This window comes from Lissotriton helveticus, chromosome 5_1 (genome assembly GCF_964261635.1).
Source record: "Lissotriton helveticus chromosome 5_1, aLisHel1.1, whole genome shotgun sequence".
NCBI classification, from domain to species: domain Eukaryota; kingdom Metazoa; phylum Chordata; class Amphibia; order Caudata; family Salamandridae; genus Lissotriton; species Lissotriton helveticus.
In genome coordinates, this window is record NC_136065.1 from 82,407,324 (window position 1) to 82,430,647 (window position 23,324).

At 44.0% G+C, this 23,324-nt stretch overlaps 1 protein-coding gene across 1 annotated transcript in view; it reads right to left on the minus strand.

Annotated features, from left to right (window-relative positions):
* Positions 1-23,324, minus strand: part of LOC144754172 (E3 ubiquitin-protein ligase TRIM39-like) — a 92,955-nt gene that overhangs the window by 17,499 nt on the left and 52,132 nt on the right. Inside the window, exon 5 of the mRNA XM_078641753.1 lies at positions 20,131-20,183. Coding sequence (XP_078497879.1) covers positions 20,131-20,183 — 53 coding nt within the window. The remainder of the gene's footprint in view (positions 1-20,130; positions 20,184-23,324) is intronic.

A 23,324-nucleotide genomic window follows, 5' to 3' on the forward strand; every position in this document is an offset into this window, starting at 1 on the left:
CAAGTTTATCTCTACTACAGCGGAAAAAAATGTCATTGGCGCTTTCCCAGGGTATCATTTTTAATCACTTGAAATAACTAGGGCCCCAGTACACGTGAAACTGAGGCCTCTGTGGATGTTGGAGTTCACTTTAAAATTTCTGCAAATACTTCTTGGGGAAAATGTGTCCCTATATAAAAATTGATCATGTTAGAGTTACAGTACAGATGCATAACAGCTGCGTGAAGATGCAGAGTGTGCTACTTTGGCAGCATTTTTAAATGTTTGAGAAATTAAATTACTGCTCCCGGGCTGCTAAATATATACCACTTTGCACTGACAGAGCTAACTCTGAACAGGACAGCACAAAAACACAGGAATAAATCTGTGCAAGCAGCTTAGGCTGCAAGAACAGCTTACAAAATAAGATAAATGCACGTGCTAAAGGCACCTACAAATGCCACGTTAGTAGGCTTGCTGCATTTCTTCTCTTATTACAGCGCAGCTGCGGCCTTTCTTTTTTTTTTATAATTCTTTTTTATTATTTTAAAGCAAAATAAATAAACAGACATATCCGGTGCCATGTATACATCCAATGATAACAGGGTGAATTGGTACAAGAACAGGATAGACGTATAGCAGCAAAAATATTCGAGAGGCCCGCACTATTAAGCACAAAAATAGAAGTTGCATCAGTATAATCGGAAACCAATTTAGATGCGGGCCCTCAAAACCCTCCCACCCATGAAATCAAAACAGCAGGAGAACCATGGCGACCAGATACTAGAGGTTAGGAATCAAAGTCAGGATATTTCGCTAATATTACAAGTAAAGGAGAGACTAAGAAAAAATTGAGAAAAAAACCATATGGGCGATAACAAAAAGAAATCAATAAACCCATCCCCCCACCCTGCACCCCTGCAAATGGCTATCGCCTAACCCCCAGTAGCAGCGTGCCTGTCGCCCCAACTAACTAGGTTCTAAAAGAAGAGTCTACCGAAGTAGAGAAGAGGAGTGGAGGAGGGCATATTCGTACGAGATCCCACCCCCCCACCCCCCGCCAGATCCAAGAATCCCCAGATTGAAGTCAAGAAATCTATCGGAGAACAAATATTTATCTCAACTAGGGAAACTTCAAACAACGCCCAGCCTTCCTAAAACATAAATTTAGCAGATCCCGTGTCCATCGATACTTGAATCAAACCCAGTCTTTCAAGCTCATCCTTGCCCCTTCCGATCAGACGCATGAGTCCCCTCCGGACAAACCACCTCTTCCACAGGACAGTCCAAGGACGAAGAAACTGTAATAGTACTCAATGCAAGACAAAGCAGAAGAACGAAAGCGCCGTGAATATCGTTAGGTCCAGAGACTCCCTTCCCAGTTATGAACTCCCATCGTTGATTCGTCCGCCATCTTAGCGGCTCCGATGTATAGGGAAATGACGCAGTTTCATTCCGATAACAGTTCTCATCAAAAGTCTCTGGAATGGGAACACCAAGTAGTCCTTCCATAGTCGGCAATGATCGTAGGCTTAACAATCCATTGGTGGCATCGAGCTTGTTCTCATCGTCCAAAACACTGGGCAAAGGCTCCGATACCTCACACAATACGGGGTCTACTTCCTTCATCAGAGTGGCCATCTTGGGTATCTCGAATGACACCGTTTCTTGTGGTGGAGTAGGTTCCGGTCCAATTCATACCATCTCAACCAAGCGCGCCACCATCGTCTGAAAGCGGCTTACAACGTACACATGAATTGACCCAATGGCTGCCAACACAGTTCGTAGTCACCCACGGTCCTTTCTACCACTCTTCGATCGGTGTCGGTCATGATTGCTTCCCCCAGCGAGCTCGATCTCTCAGAGGGGGACAAACGAATAGGGAACGGTCGACTGCAGAGGGAGACTTAACAGTTGTTCCGATGATATCCTAGGTCCGCCACCACAGGCGGAGATCTCAACCCAGCGAACACCAGCGGCCCCGATACCGGGTCACCGGGCAGGACCCCCGTCCACAGCTGCAAGCATTGGGCTGTCGCCCCTCCTCCGACTTTCACCAAGACAGCCACGCGTCATCCACATCAATCCGAAACAGAAGGAATTTTTTTTCACTCCGGTAGACCGGACCCAATCACACCACCACTGCCGATGTTGTTCAACTGAAACCCGGGTGGGCCAGTACTCGAGACCCCGGCTTCCGGGCAGATCTAGGCCGCAAACTTCCACTCAACATATCTTCGTCAGCCGAGCAAGTAGAGATCTCGGGATAGCACCAGTAATCTCACGGCAGGTTCATACACACGGTGGCTGGGTGCAAAGACAGGATAAATGACAGGATATTCCGGCGGGAGTCAGAGGTCGGCGGAGCCGGGAGCCTACGCGGCCATCTTGGTTGCTAGGGTGGCTCCTCCCCCCGCTGCGGCCTTTCTTAACGTTTTCATGTTAATGGCAGCGCCCTTCGTGAGCTGCAGTTAACATGAACACTTTAAAAAAGGCACACATTCACCCGGCAACTCAGCTCAGTTAAGAGAAGAAATGCAGCAAGTCTAGAAACACAGCGTGTGCTTTTAGGTGATTGTAAAAGCACACGCTGTGTTTGGTGTTGAATTTCTTTCATTTTCTAGAGTGTGACTATAGGGCTCATTGTTTGCTTTTGTTTAAAGCATTCATGTTAATCGCAGCTCCTGAAGGGCTCTGCCATTAACACGAATACTTAAACAAAAGAAAACAATGAGCCCCACAGTCGCACTCTAGTAAACAAAAGAAATTTAGCAAGTGCTCCCTCCTTGGGAGGGAGCACTTGCTAAATTCCTCTTCCTCTGAAAAGTTTGAAATGCCCGTTTTTCGCACTGCAGTGGCAGCGCCAATGCTCTCGGGATGTGTGTGCGTGCCACTCATACAGCACTGCGCGCTCGGGGGCATTGATGTGTGCGCGCGCTCAGGCTCGCACGTTCGTGGGAACACTGTTCAGGACACTGTATTAGATGGTGCCGAGTGAGAGAGCCACTAGGAGGGATAGAGTACTAGTCAGTAAACTGCATTAGATCGGACTTAGTAACAGAGGTACTAAAAGTGTACTGCACAAGGCAGTACACTGTACTTGATGGTACAGTGTGACAAAGCTACTCCAAGGCATACAGTACTAGTCAGTACACTGCGTTACCTGGCACAGAGTAACAGAGCTACTCCAGGGTACCCAGTACTAATCAGTAAACTGCACTGGATGGTACTGAGTGATAGAGCTATTGGAAGGTACACTGTACTAGTCAGTACACTGCATTAGATGGCCAAGAATGAAATACACACTCCAAGGTCTACAGTACTACCCATTACACTGCCTTCGATGGTAGTATATAATATATGGTACAGAGCGGGAGAGCTACTAGAAGGTATACAGTACTAGTCAGTACAGTACATTTGAGGGTACAGAGTGACAGATCTACTCGAAGGTGTACTGTACTAGTCAGCACACTGCATTAGATGGTATTGAGTGACAGAGCTACTGAAAGGTAAACTGTACTAGCCAGTACACCAGATTAGTTGGTACAGAGCAACAGAGCTACTCCAAGGTATACAGTACTAGTCAGCACACTGAAGTAGTTGTGACTGAGCTATTCCGAGGCGTACTGTACTAGTCAGTAATATATAATATATGGTACAGAGCAACAGAGCTACTTCAAAGTAAACGGTACTAGTTAGTACACTGCATCGGATGATAGAGTAAGGGAGCTACTAGAAGGTGCACTGTACTAGTCCATACACTGCATAAAAATGTTCGAGTGACAGAGCGATTAGAAGGTAAACTGTTGTGGTCAGTACATTAAATTAGATGGCACAGAGTGACAGACCTACTCCAAGGTGTACTGTACTAGTCAGTGCTATATAATATATGGTACAGAGTAGGAGAGCTACTAGAAGGTATACAGTACTAGTCAGTACAGTGCATTTGATGGCAAAGAGTCACAGAGCTACTCCAAAGGTATGGTGCAGAGTAGTAGAGCTACTAGAAGGTATACAATACTAGTCAGTGCACTGTATTAGATGGTAATGAGTGACACGAGTGATACAAGGATGCACCGCAATCCCAGGAGCGGATCGGAGAGGCTCAGCTCCTGTGAGCCTCCGGCCCTTGCTCCGGTCTGGGTGCATTGCTAGAGCTCAGAGCTTGTACCAGCCTGCGCTGGCATCCCCACGGCTCCGCTCCGAAGAGGAAGTTGCCTGTGCGGTCCCAGCGGGTCCCTTGGCAGAGAGGTCTCAGCAGAAGGGCTCCAGCAGCAAGACACTGGCGTGGGCAGCAGTAGCGGTAGTGTGGCCCTGTGTGGGACATTTACCAAGCTCAGGCTCGCTACGCTCAGCATCAGCCCCTTTGCAGCTGGGATATTCAGGATAATTCAAGAAGTGTGGCTGGTGAACCGGCGAGGACACAGGGGCAACAAGAAGTAAGTGACACTGGAAGCAACTAGAGCTGGGGATTATACTTAAGAACCCAGGAGGCAGGTGGTTGCAGGCAGTGGCATAACAAAGACCTACGCAGCCCCTGTGGTGCAGGGGGAACCTGGGCTGCAGTGGGCCGCTCAGCACAGTACTCAGGACTGAGAGCTCCGGATTAAATGCGGAATGTGTCCCCTCCATGTAAATTGCAGGGAGGTACCCTCAACTTTCGTTACGCCACTGGTTGCGGTAATCTCCGAGAGGCGCAGGAGCGGCTGGCACAAGGCCGGTGCCGCATGCTCCTTCGGATGTCCGCACCTGTAGGTGACCGTCCAACACGCCAGTGGCCCAGAGAAAAGAAACCCTCCCACTAATAGCTTTGCTGGGGCAAAGACTTGTGTCTAACTTTGCGTGTTGAAGTAACCATTGTGTAGTTACGTGGGGTGTGCAGTGTAATCTTTAAGTCCCTGACAGCGCATAAAGTGGAAAACCTGCGAAGGTACTCACCACATGTCGGCTATTATATTTACTCCGTCAATTTAGATACTCAGTATAGCGAGGTTGATAGGCCCACTATGAGCTCAGGAAGAACAGGAGGGGAGCCAATAACTGCTCGGCGTAGACAAAAGTGTTCCAATTGGTTGATATTAAAAAAAAATGAAACACACGCAAGCAGAGGCTACAACAAAACAAGAAGGGGGTACCTTTTATGGTTTACTCTTGTGAAACCGAATAAAGTTTATTTGATTGATTGATTGATTGATTGATTGACTGATTGATTGAACAAGAAGGGGATTTCCTTCAATTACAGTAGAGGTTCCAACTACCAGCCAAACAGTACAGAGGGAAATGGAGACGAAATGTGTTTTTTTTAAAGAATCCAGTGACTGCTTTACTTGCATATCACAACGAGGCAAGTGGATTACAAGCCCGCTGCGTGCATTTTAACCTGGTTTTTCCGAAATAACACCCAAAACTCTGAAGATATCTTTAAAATCGGTTACCTCCGCAGAAATTAAAACTAAAAAATCTGCCTTCCAGTGGGAGGACTGGGTGAAAAGGAGCTTCCAAGCCATGGAGAGAAGGCAAACTCAGGTGTTGAGCTCATTGAAGTCATAATGACTTAGGGATGTTGCAGTCTGAGCTGGATAAAGTTCTCGAGGGACTGGTTCTTAATTCCAATGGCCACTGGCGGCTAAATGTGTAATAGAGCCTAACACTGTCCTGACAAAGGGGTTAGACAAGTGATAGTTGAGGTGCACCAACCATTTAATTCCAACGATAACAACTTTAAGCCTCAACTTTCAGGCTTGGACGGCAAGGATCCTATCCAGGGAACAAAACAGTAAATTACCAATGGGAGGAAGACTCTATTGGATGAGACCTTTCCACTCACAGGTGGAGCCACAGGCAAAGCCTGTGTTGATACAGGGAGAAGGAATACCTCTGGCTGCCCCCCTTATCACTGTAGTACTGGACCGCCACTCCCCTTGCTGGGGAGGAAACAACAATACGTGGGATATTTTGCTTAGTTCCCTTCAAACTGTCCTCAAAGCCTTAACATACCAGTCTAGTAAGTCAGACATCTAGGTGGACTTATTGAATACAATGGCTCTCTACATTACCACAAGCAATTCAAAAATCGGGGCATTAAATTCACTGGTCCAGAAGGCACAAGTTGACACACAATGTGTTCCTGCTTGTGTCTGCAGCCCAGTTTTAGATAAACTGGCATCGCTCCCAAGATTTGTAGACACTGTTTTGGACGACATTAAGCTGCAGTTAAAGACAACTCCAAGAACAGTGGACATTACCACGCCAACCAATTCTGACAATTGTGCTTCACAAAATAAAGTTATTTGCCAAAAAAACAACACAATTAGTAAATGTTACAGTGGAGCCGAGTGAAGTAATTTCGTAACAGCAGCGCGGTGGAGCCGAAAGGTCAATTCAATTCAGAATCTTTATTCGAATTTTTGCAAATTCATAAAAGCAATACAGACAATCCCAAAACAAATAACGTATTTACAATAGTTAAAAAAACAGCAGTATAAGAACAATTATAAATGTAATTCTCAGATTTACTAAGGGTTCTCCATTGTTTTACGAACATGGGTAATAACTCTTAGAAAAGTGCTAGTGCGGAATATCAACTCTTCATTATTTAGATTCAACAACATCAAATTTGATTCCTCCAAACAAAGTGGTCTGTGCTTTTTAAAATAAGGTGCTAAAAACCATTTAAAATATTTTTGATAAAATTTACAAAAGAAAAAGAAATGTAAATCAGTTTGTGGGCTCGTATCATTGCATGGGCACAAGTTGTTTCCAGATTTTAAAAAGGTATAGCCTAGTGGAAAACATAATAAAAATCTCACAGTCCCTGCCCTGAGGCGAAAAAGCAAAGATCCTTCCCACTTTGTCATTGGAAGCGTGAGGTACAGAGGGGTTGATTGTGTATACAGATCTTTGCTCAAGTAAGCCTGGATTGTGGGTTTAATTGATTCCCTTACCAATCTTTCTTCTCTGTAAAGTGCATACAGTGCAGATTTTAAATCGTTTTTATCTTTGAGATTAATTTTACTAGGATCAAGAAAAAGGTGTCCTTTACCTACGCTACTTAATTTTTTAAACACTCCAGAGAGCCAAGTTATTAACATCCCTTTATCACAACAAAGGCAGTCTCTTATAATGTCCTGGGTTAGGCCAGCCATGTCATTTTTCCAAATAGCAAGCCAGAATATTGCCGGTCTGGAAGCAATAAAATCTGATATATAATACAAATTCAGTTCACAGTGGCAGATGTATTCCGAGGAGGAAATAGGTGCTCCGAGGATTTTTCTACAGAAGCGGTTTTCCTCTGTCTGAATACTCTGTATTTTTCCTAGACCCCAGATCTCTGCCCCATAAGTGGCTACTGGTACACATTGTGATTTATACATTTTTAAAATTGCTTTAGTAGCGTCTACTTTCCTCGGCCGTGGGAGGCTAAGAATAGAGTTAATGGATTTTGAGAACTTGCTCGTGGCGTGGGCTAAATGTCCACTCCACGAGCCGCTCGCAGCAAAAACCATTCCTAAATAGGGAAAGGTGTTGGTAGAATGAAGTTTATCTACACCCACTGAGATAAAACTTAATTGTCTCTTACCCGGACCACAAGACATAATAAAAGATTTTTTTAAATTTACTTTAAGATCCAGTTTTTCCATATATTGCACAAAGTCTTTTACCAGGCTGCGCAAGGCGTTCGGGGTTAAACCCATAAGCACCGCGTCATCTGCATAAAGCAGAGTCGGTAACAATCTCCCCCTTATTTTCGGGATATCTGGGGTTATCAATATCAGGGATTTGTTTAGTCCATTTATATAAATAATGAATAACAGGGGTGCTAAAACGCACCCCTGCCCGACTCCTCTTTCTACTTTTATGGGGTCTGACAGTTCCCCCCCCCATCCCAATCCTTACTTGTGCCCTTGTGTCAGTGTGCAAATACGCAAGAAAATAAACAAGTGATTCGTCCAAACCATATTCTAAAAGGATCGCCCACAATTTAGACCTATTTACCAGGTCAAATGCGGACGATAAATCCATAAAAGCTAGATAGATTGGTACAGACCGAGCAATAGTGTATTTACCAATTACTAGGTTTAAATTTAAACACTGCTCGGTTGTTCCAACCCCACTCCTAAACCCCATTTGGCAGGAGTCTAAAATCCCTGTTTCGTCTGCCCATTCATTAATTCTATTGTATAATACTCTTCCCAAGATTTTGAGAGTATTATCTAGGAGAGAAATGGGTCTGTAATTCATTGGGTCGGTTCTCTCTCCTTTTTTATATATAGGCACTATTATGCTTGTAGACCATGTGTCGGGTATGGGCACTAAAGGTAGGCTGTTAAACACATTTGTCAGAATGGGTGCCCAAAGTTCTGGTTTCCATTTAATAATGTCAATTGGGAGGCCATCCGGCCCTGGGGCTTTATTGCCGAGGCTTTGTTTAATACCGTCAATAACCTCACCCAGGCTAATCTCTAAGGGGCGTAAGTCACCTAATACAAAATTATTGTTAATATTTGGCGGTGTTGCATACACCTTAGAGAAATGGTTTTCCCATTGGTGACTGGAAATGGTACAACTTATTGCTGACATTTGTGTACCCATATTACGCAGATTTTTTACTGCGGCCCAGAAAATTGTGCCTTTTTTCCCAGAGGCTGAGTCTGATAACTCCTCCCAGCGTTCTGACAGAATAATTGCCTTTCGTTTCCCTATTTCCGCTTTGTAGTTCTTTCTTGCCTCCCTGACCTTAATTTGACATCTAGGTTTAGCATTCAATGCATTCCGTAGGGCCCTATTTGCGGCAGAGCAGTTGTTATCGAACCACTTAGGGTCCGTATTAATTTTACAATTAGGGACAGTTAAAATTGTTTTTATAACTAAGCACAGATTAGTAAAATCTGAGATCACCCTTTGGTGATTCCCATCGGCAGTTGTACATGAATCTATTAAATTTTGATGTTTGATAGTGAGTTGGTTAGTTATGCTACCACTGTCCACCTTCCTCCATTTCAGTCATAAATTATTTGTAGCGGGGGTTATATCTCTAGCCCCCATAGAGGTTTTAAATACTGGCGACGGTCCTAATCTTATATTCGCAACCAGTGCATTGTGATCCCCGAATGCAGTCACAATAACCTTAGCCAGCGTAAGACTGTCAATAAATTCGGGTGACATAAAAATGTAATCTATGGTTGAGGAGTAATCTCCACCTCTAAATGTGGGGACATAGTTATCATTTGGAGTTGGGCTTGCATCCATGATATTAATTAGCATATGTTCACGGATAAGCAAGTCCAATTCCTGCCCCCTTTTGTCTACTCGGGCATTACGAGTATTGGCCCCTAGTCTATCTGAATTAGAAATTTTTGCGTTAAAATCCCCAGCTAGAATAATCCTTTTACTTATAATATTTTCTAGGGGTTCAGTTAAGATGCTCAAAATTTTAGATAGTTCAGTAAAATTAATGTTTGGGATTGAATGAAAATTGTTATTGTAAAAATTAATAATATAGAAGGGGACCTTTCTTTTATACTCAATAATCTGGATATTAGGGCTCTTGGTTGGTATTACCCTGATAATCCCACCTGCAGTAACCCTGATGCCAGTTAACAATCCGCCCTTCGGTCTACCAAAATCGGGTTTAACCGCAATTGCACTGTTACAGTGAAAGCCCTCAATGTGCAGGTTAGTAGTGGCCCATGTTTCCTGGAGCATAATTATGTCTATGTTAGAAAGAGTCTCTAACCAATTTAGGTCAGACAATCTTGGCTCCAGGCCGGCCACATTCCAACTAAGGATCGCTAGATCAGAATTTGACTTAGTTGGTTTATTAGGTATATTGGTACTGACATCTATGATGCTTTCGGCAGTTACAATTCTTTCTAGCGGGATTTCCCTTGCGGGTAGCGTGCTATCTATACCATCATTGCTACTTATTGCTGGTATTATTATTTCCTGTCTGTCATTATTTATCCCCATGGGTGGGGGATTGGGAGTCTGATAGACATTGAGCTGCTGATTATTTCTACTGTTATACTTGCTATTACCACCCTGTTCCTTATATGGGGTGAAGGTTGGTGTCAGTCAGTCGACCATCTCTAAACAGCTATATCTATTATAGGTAGGAAGCCCCATGAAATTATCCGTGGGGCCAACGTCTCTTCCCATATTTCCTCCCCAGTTACCCAAGTTCCCTCCCCAACTTCCCCATTCTTCACCCCAATCTTGGTAGCCCGATCTGCTCCAATTCCTAACATTTCCTGGCCACACACGACTCCTGGGAGGATAGAAAGGATCGTCAAAATTAATTATAACACAGTCACCCTGGGTAGTTTTGCGCTCTTTACCTATCCAGGGTACTCTGCGGACTGTGAGAATCTTAGTAGGGTAGTCTGGCGGTAATGGTCGGTTGACATTAAGCCAATATTGTACTTTATTTTTTAGAGACCAGTTGGTTTCAGTGATGTGATCAGCTACCTCTGGGACCCCGGTCATGATTACTACCAATGAGCTTGCCTCTGGAGGGAGATGAACCGGAGGGAGATGAACCGTGCGTCTATGCTCTTTTTCTCCCTTCTTCTGGTCCTTATCCTTGTCCGGGGATGTTAACTTAACTTGGCTTCCTATTTGTTTAGTAGATTGGGGAAGTGCGGAATCATTTATTGGTTTCGCTGGGTTTTTATTTACTTGGGCTGTTGATGTCTTAGTTGTGATGGTGGTACTTAGCACTTGTGCTGTAGTCTTCTTGGGCCCAGGACCTACAGTATTGTTATTTCCAGTTTTAGTTTTAGTCCCACCTGTTAGAGAGGGCCCGGGGTTAGGTGTATTCGTGGCAGTCTTAGGGATGATTTTTGGAGAGGCATGCAGCCCAGCTAGTTGTTTTTCAATAGTTGAGAGTCTAGCTAGTTGTTTTTCAATAGTTGAGAGTCTAGTCTCTATAGGGGTAAAATAAGATCTAAAAAGTTCCCCAATTTTTACTAACAGGATGCTGGGTGCTTCACAACAGTTATGCGTGTCCCCCCCTACCACGAGGGTCTCAGTAATTCCTAATTCCAGGTTCTCAGTAGTTTCACCAGGGGTTAATCTGCTATTCCCATTTTTTGTTTGGTGATTTTTTACTTTACTAGACTTTTTCGTTGGTGCATTTTTCTCGTTAGCCAATGCATCTATAGCTTGTTTTTTTTGCTTTGGTATAGCACCCTCTCTCTTACCCCATGACTGTGTGTTCCCTACTTCGTCTGGCGTGTGATTAATAAGTAAATCAGGTGATTTTTCTAAAGCTAGACTTAGTTGGGAATCTGATAGGTGTTGGGATACAGACAGGTCAACTATATTTGGCAGACTAAATCTTTCTATCCTAACATCGTTCACGGTACCTAAGTCTGAATCCTGAGTTTGTACTGGGGTTCTTGCTAAAGCGAGGGGTCCCAAGGATGAGCGCCTAGCTATTTGTAGATATTGGGATACTCTACGTTCAAGGAGAATGATGCTCTGATCTATGGTTTCATTCACCCTTCTTATAAAGGTATCCAATGGCCCAATTATCTGACCTCCTCCCACCGCAGTTTTACTTCTGCTTCTCCTTGTGGACATGTTATCAGTTGGGGCCTTATAGATAGAATGAAACGTGCAAACAACAAGTCTTCAGAGCAAGTACTGAACAAATACCAGAGGACCAAGAGGGGGGGTCCGGTCACAAGCGGTCTCTAACGAGCTCAAACGGGCCCGCCCTTGGCCCGGGCTTGGCCCGGCGCAGTCCCGTGCACGCGTCCCGCGAACCGGGAACCCTGTCAGTGTTTAAATGCGCCTCCTGGCGCCAAAACGAGTGGTGGGCGTGGTCGCCCGCAGGGATCGCTGGGGGTTGTGGTCTCTCCTCTCGGCGGCCGTGCACCGATGGAAACGTGCAGCGGCGGCGGAGGAGACCAGCAGGGTGTCTCAAGCGGCAGCGTGTGTCCCCAGGCAGGCAGGTAGGGTTCAGGCAGAGGAAAAATGTTTTTTCAGCAAAAGGGCTCCCGCTCCTCTGCAGCCCTGTCAGTGTTTAAATACGCCTCCTGGCGCCAAAACGAGTGGTGTCCCGAGGCAGGCAGGTAGGGTTCAGGCAGAGGGAAAATGTTTTTTCAGCAAAAGGGCCGAAAGGTCGTTAACTAGCAGGTGCCACATGAGAACTGAAAGCTGTGGTGTCCCTCTGCTTTGTCCACCTCACAAAACTAGTATAGATCTGGGAGAACCAGTAACCCATATTACCCATACTTTATTAAGGTGCGACCCACTTGAAGACATTGCACAACCGACTAAAAGACAGCGTAAAAGGCTTAGGAAAGCACATTACAAAAATTCACATTTTGGGAAAGAGTGGATCGCATGCTAGTCAGTCTGGTCAAGTCTACCCAATTTTAAATACAACCATTGGAATAGCCAATAGGTCTCGCTTTTGGGACCTTATAAGTGTTTAGCTAGCGCTATTGCCATTTCTGTTACCTTATATATAATTAGTATTATATTATGTATAATTGAACACCTGTATTAAAAAAGAAATGACATAAAAAATGCTGCAACACATGTCTACCATGAAGACGAACCTTGTGGGATGTTTCCGGATTATGTGCACTTGTGTCAGTGCTGGGGCACCTTAAAATCAATCAGAGTACTTGTAGAGTGCGCTACTTACCCGTGAGGGTCTCAAGGCACTGAGGGAGAGGGAGGGGCAGTGCTGCTCCTGCTCGAAGAGCCAGGTCTTGAGGAGTCTTCTCAAGGCGAGTAGGTCTTGGGTCTGCCGTATGTGGGTAGGGAGGGTGTTCCAGGTCTTAGTGGGGAGGTAGGAGAAGAATCTGCCGCCGGAGGTCGTTCGTTGGATGCGGGGAATAGCGGCGAAAGCGATGCTGGCGGAGCTGAGCTGCCAGGTGGGGGTGTAGAAGCGGAGTCTGCTGTTAAGGTAGGCTGGGCCGGCGTTGTGGAGTGCTTTGTGTGCGTGAAAGCAAATGGCAGTGATGATATACTCAAGCTTTAAGTCCCTTGCATGGCAATAACAAAGAAGCTCCCATTAGGAGAATATAGCATGCGCTATCGAGAAACGGAAAAGGGCCTTGTGTGACATCCTGTCACTGCCGTTATATTATTTATATGAAATACTAATAGAGATATCAAAATAAAAAAGATTGCTGTTTGGGCATTTAAATTCACGATGGGTAAACCCGCATTACATGCCGTGCTGTCACTGAATTAGTAAATGTCTTTAGGGATCCATCCCAAACTGAATTTGTTTTAGCATCGACCACAAAGGGGTTCATTTTTGCACAAATATTTCGAGCATTAATGATCTAATAAAAACAAAGCTGCTCTTGTTATGTAGCTGTATATTCATTCATTCATCTTACAGGGAACATTCAATACAAGCATTGGAAATGCAATAGGTCTCGCGTTTGTTTGAGTTAGAGCTGTTGGCATTGTAAATGGCAATGTGCTTTACCTGTGTAAAACACATTTTATGTGTGTGTATGCATGTGTTGTCTAGTGGAATTATGTGGGTGGATTGTAATTTTTAGTTGCAGAATTGTGTCGAGTGGATCTGTGTAGTGGAATTATGTGGCAGGCGTGCAGTGGAATTATGCGGATAGTAATTATGTGGTATTGAGTGTACTGGAACTATGTGGAGTGAGATTGTAATTTTTAGTTGCGGAATGTTGTCGAGTGGATTTGTGTAGTGGAATTATGTGGCATGGCGTGCAGTGGAATTATGCAGATAGTAATTATGTGGTTTTGAGTGTACTGGAACTATGTGGAGTAAAATTGTGTGTTATGAGTGTAATTATGTGGAATGGTATTTTGTGTTGAATGATGGGATATTTACTTTTATTTTAATACCTTTTCTTTCAAACACAAATACAGTGATGAACAGTAAAAACTGTACCTCAACAGAAAATGTTTCCTTCTGTGTTGTTAAACATGGGGCAGTAGTGTGAAAACACGATCGGTAGCAAGTCTTAGGCTGACTAGAAAATGCCCTGTTTATTCCCTTATTCAAGATCAGTGTTTAATGCAGCATGGAAAACAATCAAAACAATGTATTGCTGCAGTCAACAATAAAGCCTGAGGAAAAAAGTCTGTTTTGGACTCGTCAATAAAAGTCACTCATAACCAATATCTTGACTGATTAAAGATAATGCTTGATGTCTTGTAGCAGAGTTTCTGTTCTCCCACAGAACTGTGCATAGAGGATTGGAACCTCAGCAAATTAGGGTGACCCAAAACTCACCTCAGTACCCAACAAACCCCTTACCGAGCTAGCTACAGTGTCTCATTGGTCATAACAAACTCCCAATGTTTAGACAAACCAGAACATGAACTTACAGTACCTCAGGATACGTGGAACACATGAGCACTCTTTCGTTATACAATCATTTCAAACCAGAACATGGAGTAAAGAAGAACACATGAGCATTTGAAATGCTTATTTACTAATGCCGTCTTCTCAGGCGCAGTATCTTAGATAATACAAGTAAACATATTATCAGAAGCAAAGTTACCAGCATAGTTACTAGTCCATAAAAAGCGAATGATGACAGCATGTTAATATGCTGTAAATGAATAAGGGTTAACAACACTTATTTCTCACCCTCCCTAACACACATATTATATTATTAGCTAAGAAGGTCTCTTTGGGTTGAATTAGGGCGGGCCCATACCTCAGTGTCCTAGAATGAAGGGATCACATCAGCATACACCAGCTCTCTCTGCATGCGAACAGCATCAAGTGTGTTTGTGTGCTTCAAGCAAAGCAATATAAAAACCGCCTCAAGCCCAAAGTTGGCAGAAGCTGCACTTATGTTATGTCTATGAAGGCGCGAAGATCAGACCTCATAACAATTCTGTATCGTGTTGTTCCTGAAGCTTCAGCACTCTCTGTACAGACATAGTTTATTAAGCAAAGCTGATATCAGAGTAATAACATATTATTCTCAATTAAACCACAACGAACTACTAGGTTAAAAGCTAAATCAACAATTAAGTGTCGTGTGCAGAAGCAGCAAAAGGAAAAATGGCGTTTAAACATTTAATGAGCCTATGCTAACTTAACACATTATAAAGATATACAGTAGCTATGACAGTCTTTGAAACTCCACCAATACACATAATCAGACATTAAAATGAGCGAGAAGGTTGCACAACCACAACATGTAGATGTCCCTGTGAAGGTCACTCAATTAAACAGCAATATTCCCACAGTCAGCAAACATGGTTTTAGTGATATCATCAAAAATGTTAATAGTGATGTAATATCACCATTAAGATCATCTGTGACCATTTGGGAGGCCTTGATCAGTGCTCTGGGCCCAGGGTCACCGCTCAGTAGATCTCTCAGAAGTGACCGACTCCACGCGTTTTCTTGGGCAAGAGATCCGGGTAACAAGTCTCCTGCTGGGTGCTGTACATGATTCAGAAGGTTGCTCACTGATAGAGGACTAGACTTTGATGTATGGTAGGGATACACGCAAAACGACGACCAGCTCCAGGAATCGGCCAAGACAACGACTAGTAGCAGCTGATCAAACCATGTAGAGAGCGATTACCAGCTTTTCCTGTGTAAATCTATGTCGTTTATCATGGCTAGCCTAACTAGTACCAAATGTATGTGTGAGTAGATCTTAATTAAATGATGGGAGGAGCACACCCACGTTGGGAGGAGTCCTGTATTTATTTAGACCCTACAGTTATCAGCAGGGTTTACTAGTAGTCAGAACTGATCTCCTTCCTTTTCCTACCTGTTTCCTCTACTGCTCTCCTATCTCTCATTCTCCCTCCCTCCAGAAACCAATGGAAAGCCAAGTGTATGCATCTTGTGTGAAATCACCTATACTTCGATGGAGCAGGAAGGCTGGAGTACACCTTGGTTTGACTAAGACACTTCCTGAGAATGAAGAATTGTGCACAGAGGCATGATCAGAGTTGCACACCCACACAAAGAGATGGGCTGCATGTCAATTTCCTGCACTATGTACTGCATGAACAAAGGAACCAAATTCCTTTAAAGAGTAGTCTGTGTTTTTTTTGTCCTTTCACCATTTTCGTGTTCTCAATTATCACAGCTGGAGAGTGCCACATCACTGTTTCCCTTGACATGTTGCTGAATTAGCATGGAGGACCATGAGCCGTGTCACTATTCACCATGCCTTGGAGCCAGTAGTAGTCATATGCATCCCCTAATGTGATTTCATTAAGGTCAAAGGATGTGTGATGTCACTTCCACTACACCTGCCATTTTGGTGTATTGATGTCTATGATTCTGCCCATAGACGAATCTGTGACCAGCAACAGGTCAGTTGCATAACTCGCAAAAGGTGCCAATGCCTTCTAGTCAAATCATTGCAATCAAAGCTATTGATCAACAGAATGGACTGCAGGGATTCGAACATTTACCCCTTCTGAACAAGTCTTTCATTATGATCCCTAAACCAACATTCGCAGGCACTCAGGGGTCATGTATGTGGCCAAATGAATCAGTCTATCTTGGCAACTAATAAAGCTGTGGAAAATGCTGCAAAGTGACTTCTGCACTTAAGGGAGTACCACGTCATGTGTCCATTCAGAACAACCATCTTGTCATGAAGCTCCCGACATTGATGCTAAAGTGTCCCAGAAACGGAGACCATAAACAAGCAGCTGTGCATCACCTACAGTGACCATTTGTCGTGAGCTCGGTCTGGTACATGGACGTAATAACTGTTTAATACCTTGCGCCGAGACACAAGCAAAAAGAAAATCACATATATAAATATTGCCTGAAGTCCACAGCACTACCGCTGCATATGCCAATCAGTCACAATTAGAGAATCCGAATCAAGTTAATGGACATCTCGTATCTTGGTCGGTGTGTCTGCAGGGTATGTGGAACGCGTATATTGTAATTAACTTGAAAATGCCTCCCTGACCAAGCCTACACAGGGAACGGGGGCAGCAATAATGGAGCCAGGAATGGGAGGGGCTGCATAGCAGATCTGCTACGGCCACAGGAGAGGGCAAGGTATGCTAATGGCAGAAGGGATGAACAACATAAGAGGAGCTACGGGCAGTCTCATGGCGGAGCAAAAAGCGGGGGCGGTGATTAGACGAAGGGACACGTAGCACAAGAGGAGGGAGGAAAGGTGCAGAGCGGCATGCACAAAAAGTGGGCAGGCGCACAGTAGTGTTTGTGAAAAGTGACTTTACGATAAACAGTTGCGCTTGTGAAAAGCGCTCATAAATAAATTCCAAAATAGTCCCAAACTCTGCCAAAGTAGTACAACACCATTGTATACTTGGTCAAGGTGCTGTGGGACAGCACCGCTATTCTTCTGATGCTCACACACAACACAAGCAAGGGTGCAAATGTTTCACCTGGGAGTGAAGGCGGTGTACTCGTTTGCCCAGCAACACGCCGTCAGAGGCTGGAGGTGATCGGGTATGCCGCCGCATGTTTCCAAGCTGCTCTCCGCTTGCTCACACTGTCTTGTGGCAAATCTATATACACACTTCTCTCTGCTTATAGAGAGAGCAACTAACAGAACAAGGCCGGGAGTGGTGCGTGCGTGCTCGCGAGGTCTTCACTTTTCCAGCACTGCACTTGTGCTTGTGGCATGCCGCTGCTCGATCCTGCAAGGTGGATGACGCCACAAGCACGAGTGCAGTGCTTGAAAAGTGAAGACCGATGGCTAAAGGCCCTCCTAGAGCACCGCATGCGCGCTGCCTAGGCGAGACCTAAAAAATAACCGCTAACAGAAAAGAATCAGTTAACACGCTTGGAGAGGAGCTGGACCGAATTCAGGTGGCAGATACTCACATTGATCAAAAAGGACACCAGTCGAATAAATAGGACATGATAAGCAAACCTTTATTACAATTAGATCCAACCTTACTACTGGAAGTTTCCCCACTACTGGAAAATAAGAGTCTTAAAGCAGCAAAGTTAGAGCAGAAGCAAGAACTAGGAGGAAAGAAAAGGCTCACAAGAGGTGAAGCTGCTTCTCAAAAATAAACCAGGCTTCGACAGCTGTCCTTCAGGTAGAAAAGGATTAGAAATCTTGGGACAAATGTTCTGCAACTGGGGTGCATCTCAGAGGTGCTAGAAGGTGATCTGTACTAGTCAGTACACTCTATTAGAAGTCACAGAGTGACAAAGCTACTTCAAAGTTATACGGTAGTAATCAGTACACCACAATGGATGCTGCAGGGAAGGAAAGCTACTAGAGGTATACAGTACTAGTCAGGATACTGCGTTAGATGGTACAGAGTGAGAGAGTTATTAGAAGGTATACAGTAGTAATCAGTACACCACAATGGATGCTGCAGGGAAGGAAAGCTACTAGAGGTATACAGTACTAGTCAGGATACTGCGTTAGATGGTACAGAGTGAGAGAGTTATTAGAAGGTATACAGTACTAGTCAGTACACTGCGTTACATGGTACAGAGTGAGAGAGTTATTAGAAAGTATACAGTACTAGTCAGTACACTGTATTACATGGTACAGAGTTATTAGAAGGTATACAGTACTAGTCAGTACACTGCATTGGATGGCACAGAGTAAGATAGCTACTAGTAGGTATACTGTACTAGTCAGAACACTGAATTAGATGGTGAAGAGTCACAGAGCTACTCCAAAGGCATATAGTAGAAGCCAGTAATCCGCATTAGATCGCAAACTACTCCAAGGTATACAGTACTACTCAGTACACTGCATTAGACGTTACAGAGTGAGAGAGCCACTCCAAGGAGTACAGTACTAGTCAGTACACTGCATTTAGTGGTACAGAGCTACAGAGCTACTCCAAGCTATAATGTAATAGCCAGTACAGTGCATTAGATTGTACAGATAACAGAATTGATCCAAGACATACTGTACTAGTTAGTACTCTATATTAGATGATACAGAGCAAGAGAACTACTTGAAGGTATACAGTACTAGTAACTACACTGCATTTGATGGTACAGAATGACAGATCTACTCCAATGAATACAGTACCAGTCATATACTACACTGCATTGTAGATGGATGCACTACATCAGTGTAGAAATATGCGCTAGGTTAGTGTAGGTGCATGCGCTAGGCCAGCATGGGTACATGCGCTAGGTCAGTGTAGGTTCATACACTACGTCACTATAGGTGCATACGTTAGATCAGAGTAGAAGTATGCGCTAGGTCAGTGTAGGTGCATGGGGTAGCTCAGGGTAAGTGCACGAACTACGACAGTGTAGGTACATGCGCTAGGTCAGCGTAGGTGCATGCGCTAGGCCAGCGTGGGTGCATACACTACGTCACTATAGGTGCATACGTTAGATCAGAGTAGAAGTATGCGCTAGGTCAGTGTAGGTGCATGGGGTAGCTCAGGGTAAGTGCACGAACTACGACAGTGTAGGTACATGAGCTAGGTCAGTGTCGGTGCATGTGCTAGGTCAGTGTAGGTGCATGTGCTAGGTCAGTGTAGGTGCATGTGCTAGGTCAGTGTAGGTGCATGTGCTAGATCAGTGTAGGTGCATGTGCTAGGTCAGTGTAGGTGCATGTGCTAGGTCAGTGTAGGTGCATGTGCTAGGTCAGTATAGGTGCATGTGCTAGGTCAGTATAGGTGCATGCCCCAGGTCAGTATGTGCTGGGTCATTGCAGAAGCATGTGTTTGGTCACTGTTGGAGCTAGAACTCTGGAACACAGAATGTGTTATGCAATACATGCCAAATTCTGAGGTGCAATTCCATGCCATCCCATATTATACTATGATCCTATCCCATATCACATCACACCATCCAATTATAACATTCCATACCATGCCGCCTTAAGATACCATTCCATAAAACTCCAATCCACACCATCCAATCGCATCTAATCCCTTCCTACCCCATACCATACCACCTGAACATTCCATGCCATACCATTCCATAGCACACCACACCAATCCACACCACACCATCCCATCATACCATATTTCACCATGATACCAACCCATAGCACAACACACCATCCCATCCAATCATAACGTTCCAAACCATACAATACCATACGATACACAATCTCATCCCTTCCTATCCCATACCATACGAACATAACATTTCATACCATACCATACACAAAACCATACCATACCACATCATTTTCATGAACCATAACATACAGAGCTAATCGTCACAGTGATATTTACCTTTATAAGTCTTCACCACCATCTCTGGGCACTGAATCTTCACATTATTACACCTGTAATAAATAACACACACATCATCTTTGTATTAAAGAGCAATGACAGCTACAGGAACAAAGGATGAACATCACATAAGACCTGTATCTGAAATAAGATTCAGTATTAAAAGCAGCGCCTGCGGACTAGAGCTCAGTGTGAGTTACTGTTCATACACAACAGTCAAAGCTCTAACGATATCCAAAAGTGCCTTTAACCCCTTGCATGCTCATGACGGAACGGTTCCGTCATCAGCGTCGGTGCTCCGGTGCTGATGACGGAACATTTCCGTCATGAGTCAATTTGATTTATGACCCTTCAGCACTGCAGCGAAATTCGCGCAGCACTGAAGGGGTTAACATCTTATGACAGGATGTGGGTGTTCTATGGCAGATAGCTCAGTGAGACGAGCGTGCTTCATGTGAGTCCACGGAGTGTCTCCGATTGGGTCGTCTATGAGCGGTGGTCAGCTCAGTGAGGGGGGGGCTGACTAACAGGTTACATCTGCTTCTGGTGGAGTCTTGTGTATATAAAGTACGCACGGCCGGAGATTGGCCCCAATAATGCACGCATGGCTGGAGGGGATACGTGTGCTCCTAAAACACTACAAATTCAGATGCCACATTAGTTAGGAATATATAGCCAATCATGTCATGAACAAGTGGTCCGTGACTGCTTTAGAGAAGAGTAATTTATAATTTATCATGTGTGTGTTGCTTAATTAAGTCAAACACTAGTAAGACATATCAACAATGAACACAACAACATCTAAGATAGCATTTTCAGAACGTACAGTCAATGTAAAACACGAAAGCGTCAAAGAATTGTTTAAGTCCAGTATATTTAATTTTATATACTTGAAACAGATCAAAAGTTAATTTAGACAAAAGGAAGGTACAAAGATTGCTCAGGGGATGGGAGATGAATGGGTGTGCTCGTGATGGGTAGGAAAAGGTGAATAGTCACTAATATTCAGAGTTTATACATTTCTAATGCTTAGGCAATGGACTGGTAAAGAGACCAGTACAGAAAGGCCTGTCCCCCAAAAATTATTTATAAAAATGTTTACAATTTTTTGTAAATGCATAAATGCAACATCAAGCGAAGGGGATGGGTTGAGATACAGGCCGTTGATGGGTGGGGTGCGTCGACGTTTCGACTCGGCTTGTGCATAGAGGGTGACTTATACCTCCTCTGCGAGACTTCTTCAGGATGAAAGGGGGGGCAACCTAGGGGTGAAAGATCAACTGAGCGTTGATTGGCGCCTATTACCCAATCCGGGAGAGAACTGAGTGACGGTATTAGGTCAGTAGACCTAATCCTACTAAAACTAGTATTGGTTGACTGATCGTGGCTATCCCGTCAGGCTCCTCAAGAAGGCACGTAAGAGGGCCTGGTTTAGCCACATGGAGTATCTTCTGGAACCATAAAACAACAATTCCCAGACAAAGGATCGATTAACTTGTGTACACCAAGAGCAATGACATTCGGAAAACTGTTAACAAACGTTGCCACCTGGTTGCTGACGATCTGGGTACACCAAACCCCACCATGCATGCCTTTATAAAAGAAATCTTTACTTCCACCTAAACCCAACAGTGTCCAGTTACCACTATGGAACATCACCCCCATCAAGGGTCGTTTTAAGTGTCTACACGTACACAATGAGGGATCACACCAATTGAAACTCCTCATGGGTCATATATGCCATCTCATGCCCCAGTAACTTTTTATATATCGGGCAAACAACGCAGAAAGTCAAAACCTGTGTCTTACAACACTGTAGTAGAATACGGTGTGGGGTACAAGGTGCCCCACTAGTAGAACACTTTATCACCTTTGGGCACTCGGCCGAAAACCTAAAAGGGTGGGTGATCGAAAAAGTCCAAAGGAACCCAAGGGGTGGGAATTTCTCCAACACCCTGAACTATTGTGAGTGTAAATGGATTTACACATTTGACACAGCACTTAGGGGATTGAAAAAATCCGAGGAGATAGCCAGACAGGCGGCTACTTTGAGTATTGGCTAAACACCCCCATCCTAAACCTTGGTCCTTAGACCTGCACATTCTGACACTGCATATATAGCTAGTAGGACATATCTTGGCAGGCTATATTGCTACCCAGCACCGACTCTATAGTTTGTAAATAGGCAGAATACATTAGATTCCTTATCACTCTATGTATATACACCGCTTGTAAATATGATTAGTAATATGTATGCACTCCATGTATATACACCGCTTGTGAATATGAATTGTAATATATGTATACACCTCCCATCTATGGCATCATGTACATACACCTAATTGTTGTCGATCCGTACCTTCACATGTGACCTTTATACATGCATAAATATGTATCCCCATGGTTTGTTGAACTACTATGTTTTCTTCTCTTGCATATAAACTCCTTAAGCTTCTCCTATGTTATATGTACAGCTCCCTACGCAAATAGGTATCCCCACATGAATAATTACCACGATTGCGAATACCACATTAGTTTTCTCCCACACTGCGTACTCCCATTACGTATTAGTACACTGCATATAATGGCACCCTATCGTTCTCACTGCACTGTAGGGAGTTAGTACACATACGTGTTATGTAATTCCTACACATATCTCCGATTAGACATGCTTGGATGCACATGTTATTCTCCAATTGAGATTGGAACCCAGTTTCTTGTCGGTACCTTCTCATTTAAGAGTTATCACTGTATATAATTGCACCTTTTAAAATTGCCGACATGGCTTTAAGGATATTACAGTATTGCACTCTCTGGCATCCACCCTGGTGGGCCTTTGAACTTGACGTCCGGGCTCCGTGGATTACAAGCGATGAGCTCCTTGAATGCCGCACGAGGGCTGAACGTGCGACATGCATGTTTCCCCGGCTCACACTGCTTTCTGTATATAAACGGAAGCCTTCTGCCAGTTCATCCTTGCTTCTGAACTTGGCAGAAGGGATTCTACGAGGCGTGCGACGCCCAGCTTTTCATTCAAGGTAAATTTCTGAAACCACGGCCAAAACGATAAGCGTTACTTTGCCAGCTTTTAACCCTTATTTAATTTCGTTCCATCCCCTTAACTTGCAGGTCTTGACAGATTAATTCAAATGTCTGATGACCATATTCTAATTAATTGACGTTTTTAAATACCG